Source organism: Clupea harengus, chromosome 7, assembly GCF_900700415.2.
Source record: "Clupea harengus chromosome 7, Ch_v2.0.2, whole genome shotgun sequence".
Classification (NCBI taxonomy): domain Eukaryota; kingdom Metazoa; phylum Chordata; class Actinopteri; order Clupeiformes; family Clupeidae; genus Clupea; species Clupea harengus.
Window position 1 is genome coordinate 6,730,659 of NC_045158.1, and position 14,946 is coordinate 6,745,604.

General features: G+C 45.1%; 1 protein-coding gene across 2 annotated transcripts; it reads left to right on the forward strand.

Moving 5' to 3' along the window:
* The first annotated feature begins 6,995 nt into the window (after nt 1-6,995).
* LOC105889910 (solute carrier family 2, facilitated glucose transporter member 11-like) lies at nt 6,996-14,760 on the forward strand. 2 transcript variants are annotated; one of them, XM_031570311.2, is made up of 12 exons: nt 6,996-7,814; nt 8,008-8,106; nt 8,505-8,665; nt 10,539-10,663; nt 10,981-11,110; nt 11,418-11,560; nt 12,023-12,210; nt 12,571-12,681; nt 13,130-13,231; nt 13,744-13,819; nt 14,019-14,146; nt 14,295-14,760. In XM_031570311.2, exons 1-12 carry the CDS (start codon nt 7,746-7,748, stop codon nt 14,496-14,498), a joined length of 1,536 nt encoding a protein of 511 aa, XP_031426171.1. In that variant the 5' UTR covers nt 6,996-7,745; the 3' UTR covers nt 14,499-14,760. The 2 variants fall into 2 exon arrangements, with proteins under 2 accessions (XP_031426171.1, XP_012671297.2); XM_012815843.3 differs by having other exon boundaries at nt 6,996-7,466.
* The last annotated feature ends 186 nt before the right edge of the window (nt 14,761-14,946 follow it).

The following is a 14,946-nucleotide window of genomic DNA, read 5'->3' on the forward strand; positions in this document are numbered from 1 at the left end:
CTGATCAACGGCTACCAGAAATGTTTATTTTAAGTCACTGTTGTTGAAGGGGTTCACATAAGTTATTGGAAAGAGGGGTTAACATACTTTATCAAATTAAAGTATTATATTGTTGGATCATTTGGACAATAAAGAAATTAACACGTACTCAATTTTTGAAAATAAATATCCAATTGACTGTTTATCAGGTTTGTATAGTTTAATCAAAAATCTCTAAGGGTTTCACAAACTTTCTAACACCACTGTCAGGATCATTAAAACACCTTCCCCTGCATATCCAACGTACAGCAAACATATCTTTACTATTGAGCCCAAAGCGCCCCATAGTGGTAGAAATCACAAAACTTGTTTTTGCAGTTTCATTACTAACAAAATTACTGACAAGCTAGATGCGATTTATGTCCGGTGAAAGGTAGTTTTGTGGGGTTGCTGTACATGTGGGCCTTCGGTGGTACCTCCTGAGAATGGAATGAGTGCATAAATTACATCCCGTTCTTCTCTGGTTGTTGTAACAGTGTGTCTCCCCCAAGACAACAGTGAGATAGGCTTTGACATTTTGACGCTTGTACATAAGATAACTTCAACCTGTATTCAAACTGCTCTCTGTCCGGCCTGAACAAATATTGCTACATAGTCTCATTACCCAAGTAACCAACTAGTCAAGAAATGTAATTAAAAAAAACAACTCAGAAATCACAGTTATTGTGAAGTGTGATTGGAAAAACGTGATTGGAAAAACATGTCTGGTGACCAAGCTTTCACGCTAAACTGCTGCATGGTGGAACCGTGCCAACGGGATCGCTTAAAGGTGTTCCACCGACTAATCGCAATCATACCTCACGACATTAATGACGAAGGAGTATGGTAGTCAGGAATTTTACATGCTGTCTCAAACGGAGACAGGTAGCTCCCCCGTGCGCTTGAATATACAACACAAGTTATGTTCATTCCTTACGCGCTCCGTGAAACAGTTTGTTCAATGTCAGTTACTCACGACAGGGATTTTATTCGTACTGTGGACAACACAAAAAGGATATAGTATAAACTATGGCTCTATGGACAAATATAGCCCATTTAGTCTAATGCACTCTTCCTTTTAAATATTTTATTTTCATGTGTTCTTTTGACGGTTTTTATGCTCTTTACCGTTTTTTATTTATCTTTGTCTGCTGATTTATAAAGAATCGTGAAATACCAATGTGTATAAATATTGCTCTATAAAAATGTATTGCATGGCCTGGCCTGGTCTTGCCTATCTAAGTCGGAAGTACTTCATCGTTTTTTGGTTGGCGACTTTTTAAAAATAATTTGGCTTTGCGAGCTAATGCTGCGCCAGTCTGCTGGCATGTTATTGTTAACTGTATTGGCGCATGCGCCGTGTGTCTTCCATCTCTGTATTGTACCTGCATGTCTCCGGTGCGTTCGCCCGGTTTGCTCCGTGTACAGTAAAGTACCAACTACATACTTACTCTCGGTTGTGAGTTATTCCTAACTACTGGCGTGGTGGCAGCGCAAGGTCACCGAACCCAACCTCACGTCAACCATTCCCATCATAACTCGGACGCACGAGTCACTAACTGAGAAGGTAGTTGGCTAACTTATCTATCCATCTGCATAATGGCAGCTAACGTTAACCGCGCACCGAAACAGTGGTGCTTGTCCAAACAAGAGACTTTGAATTCTTTTGAAAACTGGAAGCAGAACTTACTTTACACACTGTCTTTGGATCCATTGTTTGCCCCGTTTCTCGTCGAGGGGGCGACGTGGACTAAAAAGAGTAAAAATAACGTTCTAAGAGGATTCAGAGATGACGGCGATAACTTGCCTGCAGCTCGTAGACGGACTGCTCAACAGAAAGTGAGTCATTTGGAACTGATGCTAGGTCAAATTGCCAACTATTGTCCCGTGATCTCACGCAACACTATTGTCAAAAATTCTATATCCATAGACATTATCTGGCAAGCCATTCGCCTGCATTATGGGTTTCAGACAACTGGCGCTCAGTTAATTGATTTTGTGGATATACACCTGGAAACTGATGAGCGACCTGAAGATCTATATCAGCGCCTTATGGCCTTCACAGAGGATAGCCTTCTCAAAGCCAATGTATTGACTCACCACAGCGAAGTTGTGTCTGAGGACGAGGAGCTATCCCCCTCCCTCGAGAACTTCATAGTTGTGACATGGTTACGTCTAATACACCCTGAGTTACCCAAACTCATCAAACAGCGCTATGGCACTGAGTTACGCACACGCACACTGGCCTCTATTAAATCAGAGATTTCTCAAGCCCTTGACTCTCTCCTCAACGAAATCCGCTCTGCCGACAATGCTAAAATCATGCGTGCTGCTGCCACTAGCCGGGCATATAGTAGCCCATTGCCACGCAGGCCCTCATATGGTCCCTCTGCTAGAATGCCAATAAGAACTGGCTCCCACGAGAAATCATGTCCCCTTTGCAAACAAGCAGGACGCCTGAGCAACACACACTTCCTCAGCACATGCAAATACTTACCTGAGCAGGATCGAAAATTCATGCTTAAGGCTAGGCAAATTGTTTCTGTGCTTGACGGAGACCCTGATGATGACGCACTTGTGTGCCATGAATTCCCTGATGAGCCACCTCCCCATGAATTCCCAGAGCCCACACAGCCTCACACTGCTCGCTCTGTTCAAGTCCGTCAATCTCCATACATTGACACTTTCTGCAAACACCACCATGCACGCATCATCCTTGACAGCGGTGCCACGTGCAACATGATTAGACTATCAGCTGCTCGCCGGCTTGATGTCCACATCACCCCCAGCTCCCAGTCAGCCCACCAGGCTGATGGTTCCTCTCCCATGAAGGTGGTTGGCGAGACCCGCCTCACATTCTGTCGCGACTCAAAGTCATTTCAGTTTGAAGGCCTGGTAGTGGAGAACTTGGATGTTGACGTACTAGCAGGCACCCCCTTTATGTCCACAAATGACATTTCTGTGCGACCTGCTAAAAGACTTGTCACCTTGGGCGATGGGACAGCATTTCCCTATGGCTCTACTGGTAGCCATCATGACATCAATACCGTCCGTCGCACCATTGTATTGCGTGCTCCTCCCACGTCCACCACAGTATGGCCGGGTGAATTTGTAGAGATTTGTCTCCCACCTGATGCTCCATCTGACTCTGCATATGTCATGGAGCCCTGTCTGGATGCACAACGTGTACGCAGGTGTGATGTGGCACAGACCTGGCCTCGCCCTGGGGTCGTATCCAGCGTCGCAGGGAGGATCCGTATCCCTAATCTCTCTAATGAGCCTCACATCCTGAAGCGCCACCAACACTTTTGCCAAGTGGATCCCCTCTCATCCCCTACCACACCTCACCCAGTACCTGCTCCTTACACCAGCATGCCAATAGTCAGACACCTTTTGTCACCAGCTACTGGACCTAAGCACTCCCAGAGCGTCCAATTGGATCCGGACAACTTGCTCTCTCCTGCCATCAAGCATAGGTTCCGTACATTACTGGACCAACATGATGAGGTATTCAACCCTGCTATCCCTGGTTACAATGGTGCCCTAGGCCCTTTTGAAGCCAAAGTTAACATGGGTCCTGTTGAACCGCCCCAACGCAAGGGCCGCTTACCTCTGTATGGCAGGGACAAACTTACTGAGTTACAACAAAAGTTTGATGAGCTAGAGAATCTCGGGGTCTTCCATCGTCCAGAGGATGTGGATGTGTCGGTGGAGTATCTCAACCCTTCGTTCTTAGTGAGGAAACAGAGTGGCGGGTATCGTCTGGTGACTGCCTTCATGGACGTTGGCCGATATTCCAAACCCCAGCCCTCTCTGATGCCTGACGTCGATAGCACCATACGACAAATAGCCCAATGGCGACACCTGATAGCAACTGACCTAACCAATGCCTTCTACCAGATACCACTAGCACACAAATCCATGAAATACTGTGGCGTCGTCACCCCTTTTCGTGGAGTCCGTGTCTATACACGCTCAGCCATGGGCATGCCTGGATCAGAGACGGCTCTTGAAGAACTCATGTGCCGCGTGCTAGGAGATCTACTTCAAGCAGGTGTCGTGGCAAAGCTTGCTGACGATTTATACTGTGGCGGCAACTCCCCAGAAGAGCTGTTGAAAAACTGGTCTTCGGTTCTACATGCGCTCAGCCGCTGCAATTTACGCCTGTCAGCATCTAAGACTGTCATTAACCCTCGCTCCACGACCGTATTGGGGTGGGTGTGGTCCCAGGGTAAACTTCAGCCTAGTCCCCATCGAGTGTCCACACTAGCTGCTTGTGAGCCCCCGACAACGGTGGGAGGCATGAAGTCCTTCATCGGTGCCGTCAAAGTAATGGCCCGTGTAATTCAACACTGCTCTGCCCTCCTTGCCCCTCTGGACGATGCCATAGCCGGGAAGGCATCACAGGAGAAGATCACATGGACTGACGAACTGCACTGCTCCTTCAATAAGGTGAAAGAGTCACTCTCCTCGAGCCGTTCCGTCACTCTGCCGCGTCCAGATGACCAGTTATGGATTGTCTCTGATGGCGCTGTGAGAAGACCTGGCGTAGCCGCTACCCTGTATGTCATGCGCAACGACAAACTTGCTCTTGCTGGCTTCTTCAGCGCCAAATTGCGTAACCACCAGTTGACGTGGCTGCCCTGCGAGGTGGAGGCCCTCGCTATCGCAGCGGCTGTCAACACTTTGGCCCGTACATAATCCAGTCTTCACACAGAGCATGTGTCCTGACAGACAGCAAGCCATGCGTACAAGCCTATGAGAAGTTGTGCAGGGGTGAGTTCTCTGCGAGTCCCAGAGTGTCTACATTCCTCTCTACGGCAAGCAGATTCCAAGTATCAATCCGACATGTAGCGGGCGCTGCCATTCTCCCGTCTGATTTTGCCAGTCGCAACCCCCCTGACTGTACTGACATGGCATGCCAGGTGTGCATTTTTGTGCAACACACACAGGCTTCAGTTGTGCGCCTACTGTCTAGTGAGGACATCCTGGCTGGTCGCGCAAGACTTCCATTCACGAGCAGAACGGCATGGAGATCTCTGCAGTCTGAGTGTCTGGATTTGCGTCGCACCCATGCACATCTTACTCAAGGAACACGGCCATCTAAGAAGCTTACCAACATCAAGGACGTCAAGAGATATCTCAACATAGCATCCATAACCAGTGACGGTATGCTCATCGTGAGACGTGACGAGCCCCTCTCCCCTTCACTTGAGTGCATTATCGTTCCTAGGCAGGTTTTGGACGGTCTGTTAACTGCTTTGCACTTGCAGCTTAGCCATCCCACAGCGAACCAGCTGAGAAAGATTGTAGGGAGATACTTTTTTGCCCTTGACCTTGACAAGGCCGTCAGCCGTGTCACTGATGGCTGTCATTCGTGTGCGGCCCTCAGACATACACCCCAGGCCATTGTAGAGCAGTCCTCATCCGACCCCCCAGCTGCCGTCGGCATCACCTTTGCTGCTGATGTCATGAAACGTGCACGCCAATTAGTACTGGTGGTACGAGAGTGTGTGACATCCTTTACTGTGGCCATGCTTGTGGAAGATGAGTGTCACCAGACTTTGCGGGATGGACTCATCAGATTATGTGTGGAACTACGCCCCCTAGATGGCCCCTTTGCCGTGATCCGGACAGATCCGGCCCTGCCTTTAAGGCCCTGGTAGCTGATTCGCTTCTCGTTCAACACAGGATTTCATTAGAGCTAGGGCGAGCCAAGAACCCCAATAAAAACCCTGTCGCAGAAAAGGCCGTGCAGGAGTTGGAGGAGGAACTGCTCAGGCAGCAGCCACGTGGTGGTCCAGTATCAGCGAGGCTCCTAGCCATAGCAACTGCTTGCCTGAACTCCAGAATCCGGTCACGCGGCCTGTCCGCCCGAGAGATGTGGACACAGAGAGACCAGTTCACCTGCACTCAGTTGCCTCTGGCTGATGAGGAGCTTATACGGCTGCAGCATGACAAGCGGGTACAGAATCACCCTTATAGTGAGAAATCTAAAGCTCCTAGGGGGAAGACCCTACTCCCCACTTCAATCGAGGTTGGTGACCTTGTCTACCTTCACGTGGATCGCAACAAATCATGCAGCCGCGACCGATACCTCGTTGTTTCTGTCGAGGGCCTCTGGTGTGGTTTGCGCAAATTTGCAGGTTCACAGCTTAGAGACCTCACCTATCGTGTCAAGACAAGTGACTGCTACAAAGTCCCAGCCACCTGCCCCGATGCCAGCCGTGTCTCCAGCTTCGACGACGCATCAGATGACGACGACATGATGGCTCCAGCTATGCCCCAGGTGGTATTCCCCCAGATACCCCCTCCTCCCGCCATCCCCCCCGAAATAGCATCAGTGCCCACTCCGATGGGTCAACACCACTACTCCACAGCCCTATCCTGTGAGTTGCAGGAGGCTCCTGAGTCTACACAAGCTGACCCTGACGTTGCGCCCCTCTCACCAAGGCGTTCCACCAGGCAGCGTCGCCAGCCCTCTCGTCTGAGTGACTATGTCATGGACTTGTGATGGACTCTTTGCGTATCCCTTTTCATGAACCTTACTTCACTGCTCCTTGTATGTGTAATGCCATACTGTTCTCATTCTCACGTGTATAGCTGGTGTAGGTTTAACACAGCTCGTTTTGAGTCCTGTAACATTTAGCTAGTTTGCCTGTATGGGTGGTCATTTTCGATAATTGTGTGTTACAGTTTGAGTTATTGTGGTCTGTAATGTAGTGATCTGTTGACATGCTCTCTCACACAGGTAAGCGGTGGGAAGAAGAAAGGTGGTCACGCCAGTCTGCTGGCATGTTATTGTTAACTGTATTGGCGCATGCGCCGTGTGTCTTCCATCTCTGTATTGTACCTGCATGTCTCCGGTGCGTTCGCCCGGTTTGCTCCGTGTACAGTAAAGTACCAACTACATACTTACTCTCGGTTGTGAGTTATTCCTAACTACTGGCGCTGGACATATTTTTTCTATGTCGATAAGGGCTTATTCTGTACAAGAACAGGCTTAGGGGCTCTGCAGGTCACTTGACCTGAGAAACAATGGGATCTTTGTGATGAAGGCAAGCTAATAATGAACGATGCAGGATCAATGGGATAGGATGTGTGATTCATAGTCTTGCAAACACCCTCTCCTGTAAACGTGATATTTGAATTTCAGGATCCAGGTGGACTAATATGAGTATTAGAGAGGGTGTGTGTGTGTGAGAGAGAGACGGAGAGAGAAAGAGATACCAAATCGGTTGGTTAAGATTAATTAGCCAGGCTGTAATGACTACACGCCTACACCACTCCCGTAATGCCATTCAATTTCAGCAGCTTTTCACTTGCTGACAGGTGGTTTGATTTCACGCAACAGGCCTTTGATCCAAATCCATGTTACATTTTGTCCATAGTTCTTATAAAAGAATCTTGAAATGAGTACCAGTGAAGAGTCTCCGGGTGTGCAGAAGGTAATACTGTTTTTGTTTGTTTGCAACACAGAATTTTACAGTAGATTAGTTAGGCAGTAATATCGTTTCCTCGACCTATTGGTGAAGCAGTTTTCCCATTCTATCATTGCCGAAGATAAAAAGCAGAAGTAAGGATATTTTATGCTATTTAAAAGTCGGGCCTTGAACTATTGTATTCTGCGTAAAACTTGAACATCTTAACTTCGCGAAAAACTCTGCGGATGGGTCATGGCACCAACGAAGCTTAGCGTAGCTAGAAAATAGCACGCACTTACTAAAATGTCAAGAGAAAATGGAAATATCACGGAGTCGCTCCCTTTGCTCAAAGACAGACATGAGCAAATTAAGGTAGGTAAATAGACACGATATCAAGTAGCCTATTTACTGTAATCAAGTCGACATACATAAAGTTTACTCAGAATGTATGGCCATAGCCTACAGTATTTATGGACATACACGTTTGTAATCTGTTCGCTAAAGATTTCCTAAACTTGCTTTGAGGCATCACTTTGCTTTGTGCATTTTTTATTTATTTTTTTAGATTCCTAGCAAATCACTGCTATTTGCTGTTTGGGCAGCTTGCATCGGAGGGACGTTTCAGTACGGATACAATATATCTGTTGTAAATGCTCCCACAAAGGTAATGTAGTGTTATTTATTCGCTTGTAGATTTTATTATGAGACACTATTACACTCACCTGAATTACCTTAATATTCGTGCACTCAGTATTATTTTAAAACTGCTTGAAATATTATATCAGGGATTCGTTTAATACAATTCCTTTTTACTTATAATAGGATTACAAATTTCAGTGTGTTTTCAAAAAAATGTCACATCATCTTGGAAAGCCGCTTGTGACACAGTCACATGAAATAGTTGAGGTCAGCCAGTACTAAGTTAGTCACGGTACAGAGGTGAAACCCAAAACTGCATACGCTTCTCGCTGACTTGCAAGCTTCATCATTTCCATCCTGTGACCCTCATCCATACCCCCCTCACTCTCTTTTTGTCACTCCTTCTATACTCTTCATTATCAGGCTGTGCAGTCGTTCATAAATGAAACATGGATGGAGAGGTACAACGCTGGCATATCAGAGCAAATGCTCACTCTCTTGTGGTCCACCATTGTGTCTATTTTTACAATCGGAGGGTTTGTTGGTTCATCTGTTGGCGGAACATTGGCAATTAAGTGTGGGAGGTAAATTCTGTGATATAATATTATTTTCTATCCAAACATATTATAACGTCACTTAATGCCAGGTAAACACTCATGGAGTGGATTGTGGATTCAATTCAATAGATCATTTTCTATGCAACAAATCACCCCTGTACCTGGCTTACAAACTGTGACTATTTTTTAGGGGGCATAATACTTCCCTCCCTAAAAGAATGTTTGCACTAGGAACCCTCAACAAAAACACAAGAAAAAGACCGCTGGTGGTCCTAAGTAGACAACCCATCCTCTACGTCTCCTAATCCTGGCCCCCAGAATGTAGAAACGAATGAAGACAAGAAAAAACACACACACACACACACAGAGGCTAAGAACGAATACACAATAAATAACAAATAGCTACGAATCCCCCACATAAAAACACTTTCCCTTATAGCGTACCAGTCATGGAATCAAGGCAAGAACAATGTGAAGAAAGAAACAAATACATTTTCTCCAAGGTGAGCTGTCAGGGACTATTGTGGCAGACTGCTCCCTAACTAAATAATCATATCCACGCTCTCTATTCAAACTCAGCCAGATCAGATAGGCAGAGCCACGGTCACGGTGACCAAGTGGGTACGGCGGGATGGAACAATCAGGGTCTGCCATGGCAGACAACAAGATCAGTGGCAATCAGTTCTGCACTTACCAGCCCCTTTTCTCTGGCAGAGACATGGCACAGATGTTAAATGGGTGGAACCATCCCACTATCAACACCATCTGTCTGACCATCATAATAGAGGTACAGGGATTGTACTTCCTGTATCACTGAAGGAGAGGTGTCAACCCAGTGTGGACACTTCTGCTTCAGTGATGAAGGGAGTGTAATATGTCTGAATACCATTCTCCTTACACCCCTGGGAAGAAATACAAGAGACCATGCAAGTCCCCTCACCCTCTCCAAGAGGAACATTGGGTTTACAAGATGCAACCAATACAGCAGACTTGCTTGGTTTCTCCTTATTAATGCGAGTTGCACTCCGCCACTTTATGACCTGGCTTCTTGCAATAGAAGCAGGTGAGCTCTTTCCTAGGGACGGCGATGCGACTAAGGTTACCTGGAGGAGACACCGACAGGGACCATGAGCCTTTAGACCGACGCCTTTGTAGGTTCTCCTTGGTAGGTTGATACAGTTCGATACTGGTCGCTACCCCAACGCCAGTCACAGACCTGCTTGTGAGTGAGTGTGTAGTCATCAGGGAGGACAGCAGCTTCTGCTCATTCAGTAAGAGGGAGCAGATCGCTACAGCCTGAGGGAGACGGTTCTTAAGTTCTTCTATAAGAACTAGCTGCTTGAGGTCTTTTCTTGTTACGACCTTATGAGAGACACACAACCTGTCAAATGTTCTCTCCTTCTCCCTAGTGAACTCTACATAGGTTTCCTGGTCTGAATTTCTCAATTTCCTGAAACGCTGTTGATATGCTTCAGAGACCAGTTCATATGCATGTAGGATTGTTCTGTTAGGGGGAGCTGTGGCAGGAGCGGTAGCATCCCAACCGTCTAAAGGCCCAAGCACCCACGGGGACCCGGTTTCGACTCCGACCCGTGGTCATCTCCCGATCCCACTCCAATCTCTCTCTCCCAATCATTTCCGGTCAATCTCTACTGTCCCAGGGAAAAGGCTAAAATAAGATTTCCTTTAAAAAAAAATGTAAACCCCCCCATCTAGTTAAAATCAAATAATGCGCAGGATTACAGCCAGCAGACCAATAGCCACAAATGCCAAAACAGAACTAAGAAATTGAGAAATGTCATACAGAAGTATACTGGAAAAAATTTGTAAAATAACCAAATCACTTAGATTACCCTTGCCTAGTAATGAGCTCAACACAATCTATTTTCTCCCTTTGCAGAAAAGGGGCACTGTTGATCAACAACGTCTTTGCTATCCTTGCAGCGCTTCTCATGGGTGTAAGCAGGCCTGTTGGTTTGTATGAACTGCTCATTGTTGGGCGCTTCCTAACAGGCGTAAATGCAGGTAATCTATCTGAGGGATTCAACATGGATAATGTGTTTTGAATTCCCAAGGCTCCACAAAAAGCACAATGTTAAGACAAAAGATCAGCAGCTCTTAATCCTTGTAAAATGACTCTGTTTTTCAGTATTAACAAAGAATTATGGATTGAGGAAAAAATGTAATGCAGGAATTTTGCAAATAATGCCAAAACAGAGAAAAGCAGATGTGAATAGCTGTGGTGTTATCCTGCTTTGCTTGTCAGTGTACCAGGCCATAATTTCAATGAACATCACATGAGCAGGATAAAGGCATTCATTTTTTGTACCTATGATTGGCAGGCATTAGTTTATGTGTGCAGCCCCTCTACCTTGGTGAGATTGCCCCTCGGGCACTGCGTGGCGCTATGGCCATGGGCACATCCATATTCATCACAGGGGGCATTTTCACTGGACAGGTGGTTGGACTAAAGTGAGTTGAAGGTGATGTGTACTAAAATCTTGCTCAGTGGAAACAGGAACGCACGTGCTAACAACACTGTTTAGCTGGTGTTCATATGTTCATATACATATCATAAATGTCAAAAACAACATTCAAAATCATTTATAATTCAACAGTTACCTTGGTCAAAGTGATTAGTAATTATCAGCCGTAAAGATGTGCAGTCTGTAATGCGTATCCCTACATCATTACAACATTCTCCATCCTTCTGTAGCTCAAGCAATTTATAATTTAGCTACCATCCAACCCTGTAACTTCAGCTGGCTTTTATTTTCAGTGAGTTGTTGGGTGGAGACTGGGCCATCTTGTTATCCACCACCTGCATCCCAGCGGTAGTGCAGCTCCTCGTTCTGCCTTGGTTTCCAGAAAGCCCCCGCTACCTACTGATTGACAAAGGGGACGAGCGTGCGTGTGACGAGGGTAAGTGACGGCTAAATAAAAAATGATATGCAGGGCCTACAAATATTCCACACCTAGAGCAATTGTATTATTTTGAAGGTCTGGTTAAAATACAGTGTTTAATAGCATGACATTTTCCTGCATGTACATTTGCTTTCGGTTTTTTTGGTCAGAACCTTCCATCCCAATTGACTTACACATAAGGAAGAGAAGGGGTCTCTCTGATTTACAAACAGGATTACGTCTCATTCTTCTATAGCAGTAGTTACCCACACGATGTTTACATGCTTTATCACTGGGCATATTTCGCATCACAACAAGCTGTCATTAATTAGCAGAGTGTGGTTTTTGCTCTTGAATAAAATAGGCTCAGCCAAATTGAAATGAGGCCAGTGTAAAGTGCTTACCTAGTAGAACGAATGAAATGTGGACAAAAAGTGCGTGAGCTGAAGAATGTCTGCCATGTCTTGTGTTTCTTAACAGCACTGAAACAGCTTCATGGTGCAGATAAATACCACGGGGAGAAGGCAGACATAGAGAAGGAGAGACTTGATGCTGTTGGAGTCAAACCTAAGAAACCCTGGGAACTGTTCTCGGACCGGAGCCTCCGACGGCAGCTTGTCACCATCATTCTGATTAACATTTTTCAGCAGCTCAATGGAATCAATGCTGTACGAGTCAGACAGTATTTCTGTCCAATAATGTTTGTTATATTTTGGCATAGTCCTGGGAAAGTTGTATGGGCTATCATTACCAAAGTCATATTATTATGCAGTCACGACACAGCGGTTAGTTTAACTGACTGAGATGTAAGATCAGTGTGTTGCTAAAATTAACTGATTTGACAGTTCATGAAATAAGAAACTGATAGTTATATTCAGATGGCCTTAAGTAATTTACCCATTTGTTATGATGGTAATAACTCATGTTTTATTGTTTTACAAATTATTGAAATAGTCTATTGTCATTAGTCTATTGATGTTGTGAAGTATTTTAAATGACATGGTGTTTAATGTTGTTTTATTTCACAGATCTATTTCTATGCAGATTATGTCTTCACTGAGGCAGGAATCCCAGCAGCTAGGATACCATATGTAACACTGGGTACCGGGGCCTGTGAGTGTATGACTGCCCTAACCTGCGTAAGTTCTCTTTGTTACACGTTATACATGAACAGGAGTATTTTAACATGCTTGATAACAAGTTAAACCTGTGATTTATTGACCAGACATCCAGTAACTTTTACACAATGCCAGGTTACCCTCAAATAGCCCAAAGCATGTTTTATAACAGTAGCTGTTAACGTCTCAGCTTAAAAAAAAAATTAAAAAAAACACCACACAACGGACTTGTTTTGAGGAGGAAAGAGATGACTTGGTCTGGAGGTATATTATTTCCTCACTGTTAGTTAGCTGCAATGTCATGTGTCAAAAAACATGCAATGTCATGTGTCAAAAAACCCAAAACAAAAAAAAAACACCACAAAATGGTCTTGTTTTGAGGAGGAAAGAGATGACTTGGTCAGGAGGCATATTATTTCCTCACTGTTAGTTGGCTGCAATGTCATGTGATGCATTGTGTCTCCCCCAGGGCATGCTGATTGAATCACTGGGGAGGAGAGCACTCATCATTGGAGGATACTCCCTCATGGCTTTCTGGTGCACCTGCTTCACACTGACGCTCACCTTCCAAGTAAAGCGTTTCAGAGCGTTCCCTACATTGCATTACAAGCTTTCTGGAATAAGTTTACTTGTTTGAGAGGTTACTGACCACAGTGAAATTCCAGACAGTTAATAGCAAAGAGCAATGGGGATTTGCCCACGGCTGAATAGGCCTAACTTATTTGGAAATGCAGAAATAATGACATTAAAATAAATAAAAATGCTTTGGAATTTAGGCAATTATTCTATTAGTAGAGGTGAACTGATTAATAAACAAAATAAATTGGTTAGAATTTCGTGGAACAGCAAACAGAATTTAATCTCTTGACTTTGGCCACTTCTGCATTGAACTCTGCCCATTTCTTGCCCACCCTTAAGATAGAGACTATGACTAAATACCCTGTTTTTTTATTAGTGACTGCAATAATATTTCAGTATCAGTGGTAATGGATTGTATAGCAACCTTGCCCTGTAGTCCAGTGCTATGTGGCAAACCTTGAGTAATGGGGTCTTAAATACTGGATCATTCCTTTCTTTCCTCAGAAGGCCAGCCCATGGGTGCCGTATCTCAGTGTGATCTGTGTCTTCGCTTTCATCCTCAGCTTTGGCTTGGGACCAGGTGTAGTCATGCGCTAAAATACACTAAACACTTTCTGTGCTTTTCTCTTAGTGAAAAAAAAGTGTGCCAAGTTGAAGCTGTTTATGGTCTTTGTTCAGCCTCAGATCTCATTGTGCTCCCCAAAATGTGCGAACATGTTCACCTTATATATCTTGTTAAGGAGGATAAACGTATTAGTATTGTTCTGTTCCTGTCTTAGGTGGTGTCACAAACATATTGGCTGCTGAACTGTTCACGCAAGCTGGGCGTCCTGCTGCCTACATGATCGGAGGGTCTGTTAATTGGCTGAGCTTTTTCCTGATTGGCATGGCATTCCCATTCATTGTAGTAAGTGATGATACAGTGATGACTGTTAATGTTACCAGAGCACTAAACACTGAATACTTAAGACACACGTAAAATGGTTTATCATATCTCAGTCAGGGTATTGGTGATTCTACACATCAATCTGGTGTTTTCACCCTTTTCTTTTCAGAGTGGGCTCAAGCAATACTGCTTCCTGGTGTTCTTGGTCATCTGTGTTATGGTGGCCACATATATATTCCTTGTAGTTCCAGAAACCAAGAACAAAACTTTTCTGGAGATTCATGCAGAGTTTCAGTCTATGGGTAAGAAGAGGCGGAACAAAGTGGATGGCACAGATGGGCCAAGTCAAACGCTGTTATCAACTTCTCTGTGAGAGGTGGCATTACACATTACAAAGCCTATTGCAAGGGGATTCACAACTTGAAAACAGTGCAGCGATGTCAGTCTCTTGGCTAGTGCTGGAAAGATCACATACTGATAGGAAGAGTAATTTCATTGTCAAAACACAACTCAAATCATCAGAACAGAGATGTCAAATACAACAAGGGCGTATTATTCCTCTGGTCAGGGACGTGCACAGGAATTTTGAAGGGCAGTTCCTCTGCCCTGGAAAAAAGGGCCAACACGTTAATTTTTGTCACCGCCGCGCCCCCGTCCCCTGGCCACGCCCCTGTCCCCTGGACGCATATTTTGCCTATATCATTTTAAACTCTCATTAACCGCCGCCGCCACGCCCCCGTCCCCTGGACGCTTATTCCGCGATTATTTTATCTAGGCATACAAGTTCTGCAGCCGTAATACTATTTAAATATATATATCCT

Excerpts from the sequence above, each read along its gene's own strand:
- LOC105889910 (XM_031570311.2), top strand. The coding sequence starts at position 7,746 with ATGTCAAGAGAAAATGGAAATATCACGGAGTCGCTCCCTTTGCTCAAA. Across the intron at positions 13,820-14,018 it reads CAGCTTTGGCTTGGGACCAG|GTGGTGTCACAAACATATTG; the intron begins GTGTAGTCATGC and ends TTCCTGTCTTAG. Across the intron at positions 14,147-14,294 it reads TGGCATTCCCATTCATTGTA|AGTGGGCTCAAGCAATACTG; the intron begins GTAAGTGATGAT and ends TTTTCTTTTCAG.